At 43.2% G+C, this 15,673-nt stretch overlaps 1 protein-coding gene across 1 annotated transcript; it reads left to right on the top strand.

The window, feature by feature from the left end:
* Positions 1–3,186: 3,186 nt before the first annotated feature.
* PAIP1 (poly(A) binding protein interacting protein 1) lies at positions 3,187–13,185 on the top strand (the record flags this gene model as incomplete). The annotated part of the gene is given in 7 exon segments (XM_073584331.1): positions 3,187–3,238; positions 3,241–3,311; positions 7,780–7,886; positions 9,284–9,401; positions 10,187–10,241; positions 10,317–10,404; positions 12,500–13,185. Coding segments are annotated over 7 exon segments (588 nt in total), but the record flags the coding sequence as incomplete, so codon positions are not given.
* Positions 13,186–15,673: the final 2,488 nt, after the last annotated feature.

Below are 15,673 nucleotides of genomic sequence, written 5' to 3'. Positions count from 1 at the left end.
TTAGAGTGGCCAGGTAATTCCCCTGACCTTAACCCCATAGAAAATGCCTGGAATTTAATGAAAAACAAGGTTCAAGAGACACGGCCCAGCAACATCAACGACCTAAAGGAGGCGCTGAAGTCACTGTGGGTAAACATGGACTCCACATACTTAGCCAGCCTTGCTGAATCCATGCCTAAACGACTGCAGATGGTGATAAAATGTAAGGGTGACATGACAAAATACTAATTGTAATAAAATATCCACAATAAAACACTTGAATCCACTTGAATATTAAGATTTTGTGGTTTCATTGAACTTGTAAAGATTTTTTTTGCCGGCACTGTATTGTCAGTAGTTTACAGAATAAAAGAGCACTTTACATTTTACTCAAAAATATACCTATAAAGAGAAAAATCAGACAAACTGAAAATTTTGCAGAGGGCTCTTGAAATTTTTGCCAGAGCTGTATATATGTATATACACAAACATGGTTAAAATTGTTGGTATCTCTCGTTTAATGACAGAAAAACCCACAATAGTCACAGAAATAACTTGAATCTGACAAAATAATAACTAGGATAAAATCTGATAATGAACAAATGAAAGTCAGACATTGCTCTTCAACCATGCTTCCACAGAATTTAAAAAAAATAAAACTCATGAAATAGGCCTGGACAGAAATGATGGTATCCCTGAAAATAATGTGACAAAAGTGACGTGTTAAATCAAGGTGTGTCCACTAATTAGCATCACAGATGTCTACAATCTTGGAATCAGTGAGTGGCCTGTATAGAGGGCTACAGATACTCACTGTGCTGTTTGGTGACATGGTGAGTATCACACTCAACACGGACCAGAGGAAGTGAAGGAAAGAGTTGTCTCCGGAGATTAGAAAGAAAATTATAGACAAACATGTTAAAGGTAAAAGTTATAAGACCATTTCCAAGCAGCTTGATGTTCCTGTGACTACAGTTGCACATATTATTCAGAAATGTAAGCTACATGGGACTGTAGCCAACCTCCCTGGACTTGGCCGCAGGAGGAAAATTGGTGACAAATCAAAGAGACGGATAATACGAATGGTAACAAAAGAGCCCAGAAAAACTTCTAAACAGATTAAAGGTGAACTGTTCAAGCTCAAGGAACATCAGTGTCAGATCACACCATCCGTCGTACGAACCATAGCGTACTTCATGGGAGACCACCAAGGAGGACACCACTGTTGGAAAAAAAAAATCCCAAAAAAGCCAGACTAGAATTTGCTAAACTAGATGTTGACAAGCCACAAAGCTTCTGGGAGCATGTCCACTGAACAGATGAGACAAAACTGGAACTTTTTGGCAAGGCACATCAGCTTTATGTTCACAGATGGAAAAATGAAGCATATCAAGAAATTAACACTGTCCCTACTGTGAGGAGGCTCTGTTATGTTTTGGGGCTGCTTTGCAGCATCTGGCACATGGGGTCTAGAATCTGTGCATGGTACAATGAAATCTCCCAGACTATCAAGGGGTTCTAGAGAGAAATGTGCTGCCCAGTGTCAGAAAGCTTGGTCTCAGTCGCAGGTCATGGGTCTTGCAACAGGATAATGACCCAAAACACAACTAAAAATACCCAAGAATGGCTAAAAGGAAAACATTGGACTGTTCTGAAGTGGCTTTGTATGAGCCCTGACCTAAATCCTATTGAGTATCTTTGGAAAGAGCTGAAACATGGAAAAGGCAACCTTCAAACATGAAACAGCTGGGCCAAAATATTTGTTGAGAGGTGCCGAAGTCTCATTGACAGTTACAGGAATCGTTTGATTGCAGTAATTGCCTCAAAAGGTTGTGCAACAAAATATTACATTAAGGGTACCATCATTTCTGTCCAGGCCTATTTCATGAGTTTTATTTTTAAAAAAATTCTGTGGAAGCATGGTTGAAAAGCAATGTCTGACTTTCATTTGTTCATTATCATAGATTTATTTTTTTTTTATTACTTTTGTCAAATTCAAGATTTTTCTGTCACCATTATGGGTTTTTCTATCATTAAATGAGGGGTACCAACAATTTTGACCAAGTCTGGTCTGTATATATTATACATATACCAAAAATAAGAGGTTAGGTGTGTATTCACACTAACAGAACCTGAGGAAATACCCTGTAGTAAGTGAATAAATAGTAACAGTACATGAAAATAACAAAGGGGACTTCGTTAACATTGTTTTAATAAAAAAAAAGCAAAAGCGATCCCACCACGACAAGGTGTACCCCATTCAGGGCATTACCTGCCTCTTGTAGTACCTTGTGTTATTTACTTGTACGATTTACTATTTATTTATTTACTTACTTACACGGTATATGTTCATTTTGTTTATATTTTCGGTTTTGTTCGTTAGGGTGTGTGCAGACGCTGCGGAATCCGCTGCGGATTAATCCGCACAGATTTTGCAAAAAACCGCAGATAAACCGCAGGTCAAAAGACCTGCGGATTATCTGCGGTTTTGCCTGCGGTTTGGTCTTGCGGATTCACCATCTCCACAATGGTGGAGATAGGAACACGCTGCGGATTCCGCAGAAAGAATTGACATGTCACTTCTTTCTGCGGTTTCAAAACCGCAGCAAAATCCGCACGAATTTTTCCGCAACGTCTACACAGCGTTTTTTTGTTACCATTCATTTGAATGGTACTGTACACCGCAGCTAAAACTGCTGCGGGTCCGCAGCGGCCAAAACCGCTGCGGAAACCGCAGCGTGTGCACATACCCTTAAATGGCCGCAGTGTGAATACACACGTATGCATTGTACTTAAACCAGCATATGGTTCGGCTATATTTGTTTTCGTTTAGTACTTTGTACAAGCAGGAGCATCGCTCCTATTTTTCAGTACTTCATGTTGTTACGTAGCTTTCCCCGGGCAGATGTCTGATAAGTCCAGACCCGGGTCTTTATCTATTATCCTGTCTCCTGACACAGTGAGGTGAACTAGATAGTACCATACCGATTGGGTACACCTTGTTGTGGTGGGTTGGCTCTTGCGGTTTATGTTCTCCAAGTCCCCTATGTTATTCCATGCACTAGTACTATTTATTCTACATCATATTTACTCATTTTATTTTACTTAGGTTTTTAATACTAAATCTCCTGACTGATAGTGCTTGAGCTTGTATTTTAGGATTTTTCATGTTGTGAGTGTAATGCTTTCTTCTTATTCTTCTGATAGATAAAAGGTAGCAAGGGCCAGGTGACCAGAGCGGAGATCCTTCAGACTGGCCTGAGGAGTTGCTGGATGCTTTATTTTCCAATCCTGTAGATGATAATCTCATCTGTGCTGTAAAACTACTGAAGGTAACGCTGAACCAGAAGCTGCACGGCCATAATGTATATGTACAGTAGGTGGGTCCCGAGTGCCACACGAACGGGCCCTGCCGGCTGTCGCAGAGCTGATCTTGGAGTATGGGGCGGGGTCTGCACAGTGAACCTTTTTCTGCAAGGGCACCAAAGATTTAGATTTATTAGTTTATTCTTTCAGATAAAACACAAGCAGCGATCCATGAGACTTATCTATGGCAGAGATTGTCAATGATTAAAATTGCAAAGTTCTTGTAAAAAGAAGACACTTTGCAATGTCCTTTTTTTTAATTAACCCTGCTGTTATGTTCGGTCCAAAAATGACCGATTTTTGAACTTTAATATTTTTTAAAATATTCAAGATGCGGTTCTGAAACTTGTGGTTGATTGACTTTTCCTCATTTGAGGGGTTCTTACTATGGGTACTTTTTTTTTTTGTTTACTTTTTGCTCCACAATTTTTTATACACTTGTACTGTTCGGTCAAAAATGACCGATAGCCTTTTATAGTGATCTCCAGCATGTTATGAGTAAAATAAAGGCGCTATAATCTCACTTTGGACTATATATTACATCTACTACTATTTATCAAGTTATTTAGGTCCTTTTGGTCCCATGCAGATTTACACATACATACATGTTCTCATTACAATACTGCTGATGGATTACCTTCCAGTATAGCTATGTGCCAAATATTTTACCTTGCTGTTCATGTAAAATAGTTCAATTCAGTTCTCAACATTTCATATTGTAAATGAACATATTCTCTTTTTTTACTTGTGTTCCCTGATCTAATTTCTGTAAAATGCTGACCTGAAAGAGTACTAATAAATTCTGTCCGAAAAGTGTTTGCTTTACTCTGAGCTCTTTATCCTAAAGGGTGGGGGTGTTTTATTTTAACTTATCAGTAGACAATTGCCATAGGCCTGTTTCACACTTCCGTTTTTGACCATCAGTCAAAATCCGCCGGTTTTTGAAAAAAACGGATCCGCCATTTTTTTTTGGCGGATCCGTTTTTTTCCCCATTGAGTTGCATTACTGGCGGATCTTGACGGATGGCCATCCGTTAGATCCGTTTTTTTGCGGATCCGCCAAATTTTTTGCGTCCGCCGACATGCCTGGACGGACCCTGCAACGTTTTTTTTGCTGCAGGATCCGCATTTTACAGTGCGCATGCCCGGAGAAAGGAAGCCAGCCGGGAATTTAACCCTGAAACCCTTTCTGGCGACGAAAAAAAATTCCCTCTCCCCCTCCCTCTCTCCCTCTCCCTCTCCCGCTCCCTCTCCCCCTCCCACCTCCCCTCCCCTCCCCTCCCTCTCCCCTCCCCTCCCCTCCCCCTCCCTCTCCCCCTTCCTCTCCCCCTCCCCCTCCCCTCCCCTCCCTCTCCCCCTCCTCTCCCTCCCTCTCCTCTCCCCCTCCCTCTCCCCCTCCCCCTCCCTCTCCCCCTCCCCCTCCCTCTCCCTCTCCCCCTCCCCCTCCCTCTCCCCCTCCTCTCCCTCCCCCTCTCTCTCCCTCTCCCTCTCCCTCCCTCTCCCTCTCCCTCAATCTCCCTCCCTCTCCCTCCCTCTCCCTCCCTCTCTCTCCCTCCCTCTCTCTCCCCCTCTCTCCCTCCCCCTCTCTCCCTCCCCCTCTCTCCCTCCCCCTCTCTCCCTCCCCCTCTCTCCCTCCCCCTCTCTCCCTCCCCCTCTCTCCCCCTCTCTCCCTCTCTCTCCCTCTCTCTCTCTCCCTCCCTCTCTCTCTCTCCCTCCCTCTCTCTCCCTCCCTCTCTCTCCCTCCCTCCCTCTCCCTCTCTCTCCCTCTCCTTCTCTCTCCCTCTCCTTCTCTCTCCCTCTCCCTCTCTCTCCCTCTCTCTCCCTCTCTCTCCCTCTCTCTCCCTCTCTCTCCCTCTCTCTCCCTCCCTCTCTCTCCCTCTCTCTCCCTCTCTCTCCCTCTCTCTCCCTCTCTCTCCCTCTCTCTCCCTCTCTCTCCCTCTCTCTCCCTCTCTCTCCCTCTCTCTCCCTCTCTCTCCCTCTCTCTCCCTCTCTCTCTCCCTCTCTCTCCCTCTCTCTCCCTCTCTCTCCCTCTCCCTCTCTCTCTCCCTCTCTCTCTCTCTCTCCCTCTCTCTCTCTCCCTCTCTCTCTCTCTCTCTCTCTCTCTCCCTCCCTCCCTCTCTCTCTCTCTCTCTCTCTCTCTCCCTCTCTCTCTCTCTCTCTCTCTCTCTCCCTCCCTCCTCCCTCTCTCTCTCTCTCTCTCTCCATTTTTCATTTGTTTATAAACAACCAGGTTCACATACAATATAACACTGCAAAAATTATTCAATTAAACACTTAAATTAGCTAAAAATCAAGACTTTATTAGGTCCAGTCAAAAATGACCAGAACATAACAAGTGTATAGTGTTAACGAATAGAATAGCAGGGTTAAAAATCCTCTCTGACTTGAAGAAGAAGAAAGATTTTTAATGTTGTAGCTAACAGCTCATTGCCTCGGTTATTGTCCACTTTTGCTTTGACCGGATTCTTGGGCAAGAAGTCTGTGTTCAGATGCTGCAGAGGCAAAGCGGCTTCTTGCAGCATTGGAGAGGGGGCAGATCGGGCCAGCAGCTCAGCCATGACGCCGGCCTAAACGCTCAATTCTTCAGTAGTGCAACACATCCCTGCAAGCAGCCGGGAGGCGAGGAGCAATGCACCCCTGAAAGGAGAAACACTTCAAGAAGCACTCCCTGCCATCAAATTGTTATCTTAACCGCTTCCTTACCGATGACGGAATAGTACATAATCGGTAAGGATCCCCTGCTTTGAGGTGGGCTTCGGCAGTGAGCCCACCTCAAAGCCGCGACATGTCAGCTGAACCGCTGACATGTGCCCGCAATAGGCGCGAGCAGAATCGCCATCCACCCGTGCCTATTAAAAAGTTAAATCCCGCTGTCAAAGCTGACAGCAGGCATTTAAATAGCACTTTCGGCTGCTGGGCCTTAAGTGAGCTCATCACCGCCCCTGTCACGTGATTGGGGGTCGGTGACGCGTTGCCCTGACAACCAGAGGTCTCTATGAGACCTCTATGGTTGTTGCAGGCAGATCTCTTTGAGCGCTGCCCGTTGGTCGGCGCTCAAAGCACAGCAGTAAATCTGCTACATATGGGAGATCTGCTCATCGCCTATATGTAGCAGAGCCGATCGAGGGCCCTCATTCCTCTTGGTATCTGTTATGATCTATGTGATTATTGTTATGCTGTAATGTCTATCGTCTGTACAAGTCCCCTCTGAAATGTAAAGTGCTGCGGAATATGTCGGCGCTGTAGAAATAAAATGTATTATTATATTATTATTATGAACTCGTAATGACCTGGAGAATCATAATGCAGGTTAGATTTAGCATCTAGTGAAACTAGCAAAAAAGCCAAACAAAAAACAAGTGTTGGGATTGTACTTTTCTTTGCAATTTCACTGCACTTGGTATTTTTTTCCCTTTTTCGAGAACACAACATGGTAAAACCAATGGTGTCGTTTAAAAGAAACATGGCCATATTGATGGAAAAATAAAAAAGTTATGGCTCTGGAAAGAAGGGGAGCGAAAAACAAAAATGAAAAATTCGGAAAAAGCTCCTGAAGTGAAGGAGTTAATATATTGCAGTCATCATATTATACACCACTGTGCACTTACAATTGCTCATTTTGCCTTTCAATCCAGCTAATTCTTCTTTTCTCAGCTCTATATAGAAACAAAGTCTCTAGTCCCTGCATAAGTCATTCCCCTCTTCTCCTCCTGACCCAGCTGCTCGCTCCTCCCCTTGCCTGACACTCTTGAAGTGACTGATGACTCATGCAGGGAAAATTGACCTCCTTTTTCTACCTAGAGCTTAGAAGGATTCAGCTCCTCAGTTTATAATCACATGATGTCAAAGACCTAATGGAAAAAGAGAAGAATTAACTGGGTAGAAAGGCAAAATGAGGAACTGTAAGTACACAGTGCTGTATGATATGATGACTGCAATGTATTAAGAGGATACAAAGTTTGATGATAGTGCTTCTTTAAGGTTTACTCAAATGTAGTGCTATTACTAGGAATTGGTGGTGCTAATCTAGTGCATTTATAGGGGAAGTTTACGTCACACTGGATCTTAAGTTTTAAAATATATATATATATATATATATATATATATATATATATATTTTATTTTTAAGAAGCGTGATGGAGACCCTGATAGGAGTTGGCAGTCAGTGTTCTACCCCGTTTACATGCTATTTATTGATTAGTTGTGCCCACACCTACACAGTGCGCATCCACACATCCTACTACGACATGGCACCCTCATTAGTGTTGCATCCTCACTTCTGTAGAGCTGAAGCCGCCATTTATAATCAGGAAATAAATCAAGGGGCTCTAATACAGGCAGTGGCATGCAAGAGCCCCTGTAGTCTTGTGGGTGCTCGCTCTTTGTTCTGACCTTTTCAGGGAATCTTCAATGTGTGGGGTTTTTCTCTTGCAGTTGACTGGATCTGTTCTAGAAGATGCCTGGAAAGAGAAGGGGCAATTTTACATGGATGACGTGATCCAGAGAATGAAGAATGTGGTTCTGGATTCAGACCGTAGCAGGTTAGAAATTACTGTTACCGTATTGGCTGGTTTAAAGCTTAAAGGGGTTTTCCATTATCAGAAAAGTCTTCTTCGTCCGGCTGCTGTTTGTTTAAAAAAAACAAAACAAAGAAAAAAAACTTTTCTCGCGCTCCCTAGGTCAAGCACTGCTTCTCCACCGCTACTCCCTTTACGTTAGTGTTTGCTGTACTGATACCACGTCAACAGCGCTGCAGCCGATCAGTGCACTCAGAGGTTCTGAGCGGCTTTTGTCATCAATTTGGGCAGAGCCGCTGAGCTCGGGTATTAGCTGCAGACCTGTCAATGTGATATCAGCACTGCAGACAGCTCTGGAACCAGGGAAGGTTAAAGAAAACCCTGTTTTTTCTTAAAACAAACTACAGCCCGGGAACAGGGTTTTTCTGAAGCCATAAAACACGTTTAAACAGGGTATGTTTAATGTAGGAAATGTATATGTGCAAAATATACAGCATACTATACACGTACGGAAAATCCAGGGGTCTCCTCACCCAAACTTCACAGCTTCATACATGCCATTGAAGCTGCTGAGTTTGGACCTCAAGACCCGTGCTCAGCCCCTACATTGTGTTCTGTACTCGGGCCATGCGTGAAACCAGCATTGGACGGATTCCTGTAATTGGCCACTCTTTGGGCCGTTCGCCCTTTTGCACTCCTTTTTCACAGCCGGAGCTCAGCTTGGCTGTAGGTATAACCTTTCTCCTTCCCCAGTTCATGTGAGGCCTGACTAGGCACATAGGGAGATAATCCAAAGATTTAGGGTCCATGTATGAGTTCACATTGTCGCTGGTGGATGGCTTATACATTTTATGATAAAAGAAAAAAATGTTAACCAAATACCTCATTTTTTGTGTTGTGTAGTAAAAATGGAATTAATGGAATTCGTGAATTACTAACTAGTTGGATAATTCCTATAATTTCCATTGCCTACTGACTTTCCTTATAATTCTTTTTTTTTTTTTTTTTTTTAACCCAGACTATTCTCCCAACCTTGTATTTGCTTGCTGGTTCTGTATTTGACCTGGCTAAATTAATATTCCTGCAAACTTGCTCCACTGGCCAGTAGCTACTCCGTGGACACAACCCAGGAGCCTTTCCAGCAAAGGCCATTCTCTACAGGGTTTAAAGGGTGAACACCACTGCATTCTCTGGAACATGCAAATTTGAGTGGCTTGTGTAAAGACTGTAGAAGGTCTAGGAGAAGTTGCAAAATTTCCATGGTCAACTGGACACTGATTAAACTTCATGCCAATATAGGCTCTGAGCCTAGGCCCATACATGCCAACATCACATGGCTCCCATAGACCTTGGTAGAACATGTTCTTTCCCAGACCAATTATGTGTTTGTGATTTCCTAAATTGAATGTGTCTTATTTCAGGGACGTAAGACAGATGCTGCTGAAGTTAGTAGAACTTCGATCTAGTAATTGGGGCCGGGTTCATTCAACTTGGACTTTCAAGGAAGCGACTCCTGAAAATGACCCCAATTACTTCATGGTAAGTTTTGCATCCTCAAGTGAAGACCTTTTTCTGCGATCTGTCTCTACTGACCGATGATAAACCTGATCCTTAGAGGTCTGGACGGCAGACGGGGCAGTTGTGCATTGATGACTTCTTGCTTATTTTATGAGAGTGTACGACTAGCACCGTATAAATGGATGTGTTGTGCACATGAGATTTGGAATGACGACCTTGTTATTGTATACAATTGAAATTCCGTGCTTTTGCTGAGAACATAAGTTAATTTACTTGTAATTTTTTTAATTTTTCTGGTGGCTGGGTCTTAGCCTGTGGCTTGACATTAGTGGGGGGAGGCTCCTGCTGCAGCCAGTTGTCATACGAGACTAACAATGAAGTCCAGTAAAATAAGAGATCCACTTTTATGCAAGTCCCTCTCAGGCGTAACTCTAGCTGATAGGAGTTGGCAAATTTTGGAGACCCCCCCCCCCCCCCCTTCCCCCTTGATACTTTCCATACAAAGTGACATCCTTACTGTGATGATAGCACCGTGTCCACTGGGTGGTCACGTGACCTTATATCATATGACCGCTGCAGCCAATCAGCAGCTTCTAATTTGCTGCCGTTTGTACTGTTCCGGACTTCCGGAGGATAACTCCGAGAACAGAACCGCTACAGGAGGGAAGTATCAGCTGTTTTTATTTTCTGATGGGAACTGTAGTGATAAGGAAGGGTGTTGTCCAGCAGGGGAAACCCTTTTTAAGAATCATTGATAATTGTTTTAGTGTTTTTTACATTAACTTTTGTTTCCTGTCCCTTTACAGAATGAGCCCACCTTTTACACGTCTGAGGGGATTCCCTTCACTGCAGCAGATCCAGGTAATTTAGGAGGAGTAATCTGTGTCCTTCCCGTATGTGCGGAGCCTTACGTGAAGAGTTTACTCTTGTCTTTAGAGTATCAAGAAAAGTACCAGGAGATGCTGGACAGAGAAGACTTTTTCTGTGAAGAACCTGTGACCGATTTGTCTGCTTCTGGAGATGCGTACGTTCTGTTGTCTTCTTATCGTCCCTCTTCTCCCATGTTTTGTAATGAGGTTTTAGTCTTAGTACTGGATTTTCCCTTTTATTCACTGACCATTATATTTATTACTACCTGTGAATGATAAATAAGGGTCAAGTGCTCAGCCGACCAGCTATCCTGTGATGCTATATAGCAGAATTATGTCTTTTGAAGATTATTCAATAACCGTTCCTTTCCTCCCAGGTATGTGTTGGGAGCATTCCCTGACATACACCGTCACTTTACAACGACCGGTCACCAAATTGTTCACGTTGAACCACACATACAATTTAATAATGGCTGCAGAGTTTAATAAAACTTCAGTTCAATTACTTGACCTTTGGGAATTACCAGCCTTTCTTTTCTAAGGTCAAGGAAGGAGGGTCACAATCTAAGGAACCAGAACTGCCTCCGAATGATGCAATTGTGTACCTCTGAGTTTCTCATCAGGGGGAACAGAAACTTCTATCACAATTGCTGATGATGGTTATACAGCTCCTTTCACACAGTTTTCTATTGCAGAAGATGACCGTTCAGTCTCCTTGCTGCAAGTCTACTAGTTTATTTAGGAGACTATTCAGATTTGTCACGGTGTTACCTCAACAGGCAGATATCATACAGCTGGCAGCTGCCCTTTTGATGCTGTGTGAAAAGTGAAGTGAAGAAAGAGGCTTACTGGCATGGAATGAATGGGGATACCCAATTACAAGATCCTATCCCAGTACGTAGTAGGTGTAATAATAATATTAGCAAATGCTTCCAATTAGAAATGTAGTATAGTTCTTCTGATTCACTGTGTAGCTTACCCCATGTGCAGGGATTTGCATTAGCTTAGTTATTCATAGTTACCACCACTGACATATTGACAGTTGTTAGTGAGATCGGATATCTAAGCTACTGCGATGCCCTGAATATGAGATAAGCAACATAGTTTATCTGAAGAACTATACTACATTTCTAATTGATAACTTGATCCCAAGTACAGAATACATATTCTTTATGGCAATAGATCCTGCTATAATTCCAGGATATAAATGGGGAATAGTTCCATATGGAGCTCCCAAACGACTAAAACACATAAGAGAAAATGGAGCAAAAAATCCATAGATATGACATAGATATGACAAGAACTAAGAATGAATCTTGCTTTATTGATACAAAAAAGTTTTAAAAGGACATCTTCACACAATAGTACAAACTAAGACAGAGACATAAGACACAGGTCAGAATGCACCAAAATTGGAATAAAACATGCTGCCCATGTCCAGGTATCCAGCACAGGAATAAGACCAAAATTCCCCTAAGGGTCCCACATGTAATCCAAAAAGTGTCTCCAAGATGGCAATCACTAGATATCCCCAACATATGGGAGGAGTCTCGTGGGATCCAAATACTCTCTTAATCATTGTCCCCATACCCGTGCTCGTGTCCATGGCAAGCGCGTACCCCTACGCACGTTTCGCGATAGCTCCTCCCCAATTTTGGTGCATTCTGACCTGTGTCTTATGTCTCTGTCTTAGTTTGTACTATTGTGTGAAGATGTCCTTTTAAAACTTTCAATAAACTATCAATAAAGCAAGATTCATACATTTCTAATTGGAGGTATTTACTAATATTATTATTATTACACCTACTACATATTAGGATATGATCTTTGATATGGGAATACCCCTTTAAGTATACCCCATATTTAAGAGACGTGCCAAACAGGGCAAGGGGAAGGGTGCAAGATGGCAAAAATAATTTCAACGGACTGGTTTTTTTTTTTTTTTTAGAATTTAAAAGATAAAAACAATTCTATCTGCACACAGGCACTATGGATATGCTTGCAGGAGGTTCCAAGCTTTCCCAGTGCGTACCCCATACCTGTTTGCAAATTATGAGCACCGAATCGTTAGATTTTGCTTTGTTCCACTATTTTGTTGATGGACAGAGTTTGGGCTTCCAATATCGCTCCTGTATTGAACTCTATTGCGTAGCCTCAACCTGCAGCAAGCTTGTTTGTCCTGGAGGTGGCGGCAGAGTCCACCACAATGCTTTGCTTTATTACTACACCTCTTGTCTTTTCCCCGTTCAGGTTCCTCGATGATTTAGGCGATGACGAAATGGACCCAGAAATGCAAGAAGCGTACGAGAAGTTCTGCTTGGAGTCAGAACACAAGAGAGCGCAGTGAAAACATGGACATAGTAATCCCACTATGGCAAGTTCAGGACGCCGCTCAGCACACGGGCAGACGTACCTTTCTTGCACCAAAATTATTACGTTCAAGATTCTCTCAGACCTAGAAATTTATGCAAACTTTTTGTTTAAGTGAATGCCAAAAAGTGTAACACGCTGATACCCTGTAAGTTATATCGACATTTGTGTAAATATACTATAGTTTCATTTCTGTTCCGTTAAAAGAACAGTGTGGTTCTTATTATTTTTTTGTTTGTTTTTTTGACTGCATTTAAAAAAAAGAGAGAGAAAAAGCTTAAATCCAATGGCACATTGTGATGAGAAACCTTCTCTTAAATCGATCAGCCCATTCTACAGTTGCATTTCTTTCATTACCGCTAACCTGGAGAACTAGGCAGCTCATCCGACCAGGTAATATGCATGGCTTATTGTGGGTAATGACCTACGAAAAAGACCAGTCAGTATTCCTCCACCAATGCCCAACCGTGGGCCTCGTTCAGCCATTTCCGGAAGGTTTTCAGCTATGTTTTCCTGTACTTGACCTAGAAACTTAACAAATAAAAGGCAATTTATTTTTACCATAATTTCCCCTCCCCCGTATGTTCAGGATGTTCATAAGCTCGTGCTCTGTGTTGTGAAAGAGATGGTAGAAGGGGACGGGGTTATGTGTGGGGCTAGGGGATCTATTAAAGGGAAATTGTGTCTAAATTATTTCACACGTCCTGTAGCGCCGCATCATTACTGAAAATACAGTTTCAGGCAGAAATGTACTTGGTGTTGGAGGTCTTACCTTAGCTCGAGTGATTACTATTGGAATTAGGGAGCGAAGGTCTCTTCCCCTCTCCCCCATACTTTCTTATGAGAGCGCCATTTCCAGGGTTTTAACATTTTTTAGCAAGCACCTCTGGACTTAGTTCGATTTGTTGCATGCGCTTTTATAAATAAAACATTCGCAGCTGGTTTGGATGAAAAATTTTGTGCTACGTGTCTGCCACTTACTGCCTGTATCATAATACAGCGCAAGCTGCTTGATGCTTTTCGGCTCAGTCTACAGCTGGTCCTTTCCCTTTCCCAAACTTCAATCTAAGCTCAAATCTTAATTCATTGAAACTTTTATTTATTAAATTTGCTTTCGGATGCAAGGAATGAGCAGAGAACAGCCATAAGCAGCTTGCGATGTATTGTAATATGTGCAAGCTGCAGGAGCCAAGTGATAGAAAATGTTTAATGCAAACCAGTTGTAACTGGTATATATAGTACATGCAAAAAAGAATATAGAATATGTGCAGAGGTGTCCATAGTCTCTCCTGATTTTGTTCAGAGATGTTAATAGTCTCTCCTGATTTTGTTCAGAGGTGTTCATAGTCTCTCCTGATTTGTAAAATGTTTTATAAAGGGAGGACCTGTTGCCTCTCCTTACATGGCTGTTTTAGTGTGTGTATATATATATATGTATTAGTGTGTCGCTGCGCTGTCAACAATTGGACGGTGTCAATGTCGGGGGATGACAAGTTCTTTTGAAATTACTGAAACAAAATAGACTCAGAGAATAAGTCCAAATCTTTGCACTGACGGCGAGATGACTTTTGAGGCTAAAGCTATAATTGCGAGTATAGAGCCGACCTCTCCAGTAGGCACTCCTGGGTCCCTGACGGACACCTGTCCAGATCACAATATGGCCGTGCGGTGGTCCAGTACGGGCACTTTCACCCCATCCGTTTATTAAGGTATCGTCTATCCTGTGGATGGGCAATAACTTGTTTTCACCAGACAACCCTTTTAAAGGGGCTTTACATATCAGCAGGTAAAGCTTATTCATTGATGGAAATTCGGTCCTGGCCGTGTGATGGGCACACAGGTGCCATTATAGTAGTTATCAGAGCTATGTCTTGTGCTGAGCTTTACACCAGTCTGTCCATCACTTCACCAGGATGGATCCATTGAATGTAAACAGTAATGGTTCCTTCTGAATGACAGCTGAGAAATGCATAAAGTGAAACACAAAACTAAAAAGCTTCAATATTCAAAGGATTTTTTTCCCAAACCTGTGATACCCCATGGTCATAGAATTAGCCTTAGGGCTCATACTCACTTGCGAGAGACTCGCACAATTCTCGTGTGAGTCTCTCTCATGAAAACCTGGTGCTGCTGCCGGCACTCGGACTGGAGCGTGCGGTTGCATAGAAATACATGTAGCTGCATGCTCTGAGTACCGGCGGCAGTGTCAGGTTTTCATGCGAGAGACTCCCACGAGAATCGTTTGAGTCTCGCAAGTGAGTATGAGCCCTTATACAGAGAAGTCCGTCCTGCAGCGGCACATGTAGTAATGTTTCCAGTTTTGATCTTGTATAGCTGTTTTAGCAAGGCTAATAGGCACCTGTTGTGGGCACATCGCAGGCTCCGACTAGCTGATGGCTGTAGCCGTACGTCTTGGCGCAGCTACAAAAAGCCCTTAGAGATTAATTGATTCGGATGTGCATCCACTACAGCTTTAAGGGGCAGATAGACAGCCGTATGACTCCTGCGAGGATCGCAGCGCAATACTCGGACTGGCAATCAGGAGAGCAGGCAGCCAGTCCGTGCATTGCGATGCGATCCTCGTCCATGTTATACGGCTGTCTGCGCCCTTAGACTAATAGTTGCCAGATGTGGCATATCCAGGCTACAGGTGATTTGCAGACGCCATGTAGAGCATTGCCTTTCACATGATGTCTAAGATTTCCCAGGAGCAGGACCCCTCATGGCTATGACTAGCAGGGGCGTAAGTGTAGTGGGTGCAGGGGTTGCAGTCACATCTAAGCCCTGGAGCGTAGTCGAGGCCCAGCGATCCCTTTGGCCTATAAAAGAACACCAATACTATTAAAGACCTCCTGATAGCTGGGGGCCCCAATGCAGATTTCTGCACCGTGGCTCACAAGCGTCTAGTTATGCCACTGGTGTCTAGTACTGCAGCTCAGATCTGTTCTAGTGACACACGCTGTCCTGCTGTTCCAACCCATCCTGAGACATGAGCGCTGCTGTTCTGGCTGAGAAAAGAAAACCTGCAGACCTTATTGGGTAGGGGACTAGTGA

Source organism: Dendrobates tinctorius, unplaced genomic scaffold (assembly GCF_039654945.1).
Source record: "Dendrobates tinctorius isolate UK_male_01 unplaced genomic scaffold, ASM3965494v1 ptg000083l, whole genome shotgun sequence".
Classification (NCBI taxonomy): domain Eukaryota; kingdom Metazoa; phylum Chordata; class Amphibia; order Anura; family Dendrobatidae; genus Dendrobates; species Dendrobates tinctorius.
Note: the sequence above shows the minus strand (reverse complement) of the source record. Positions and strands in the feature narration are given on the sequence as shown.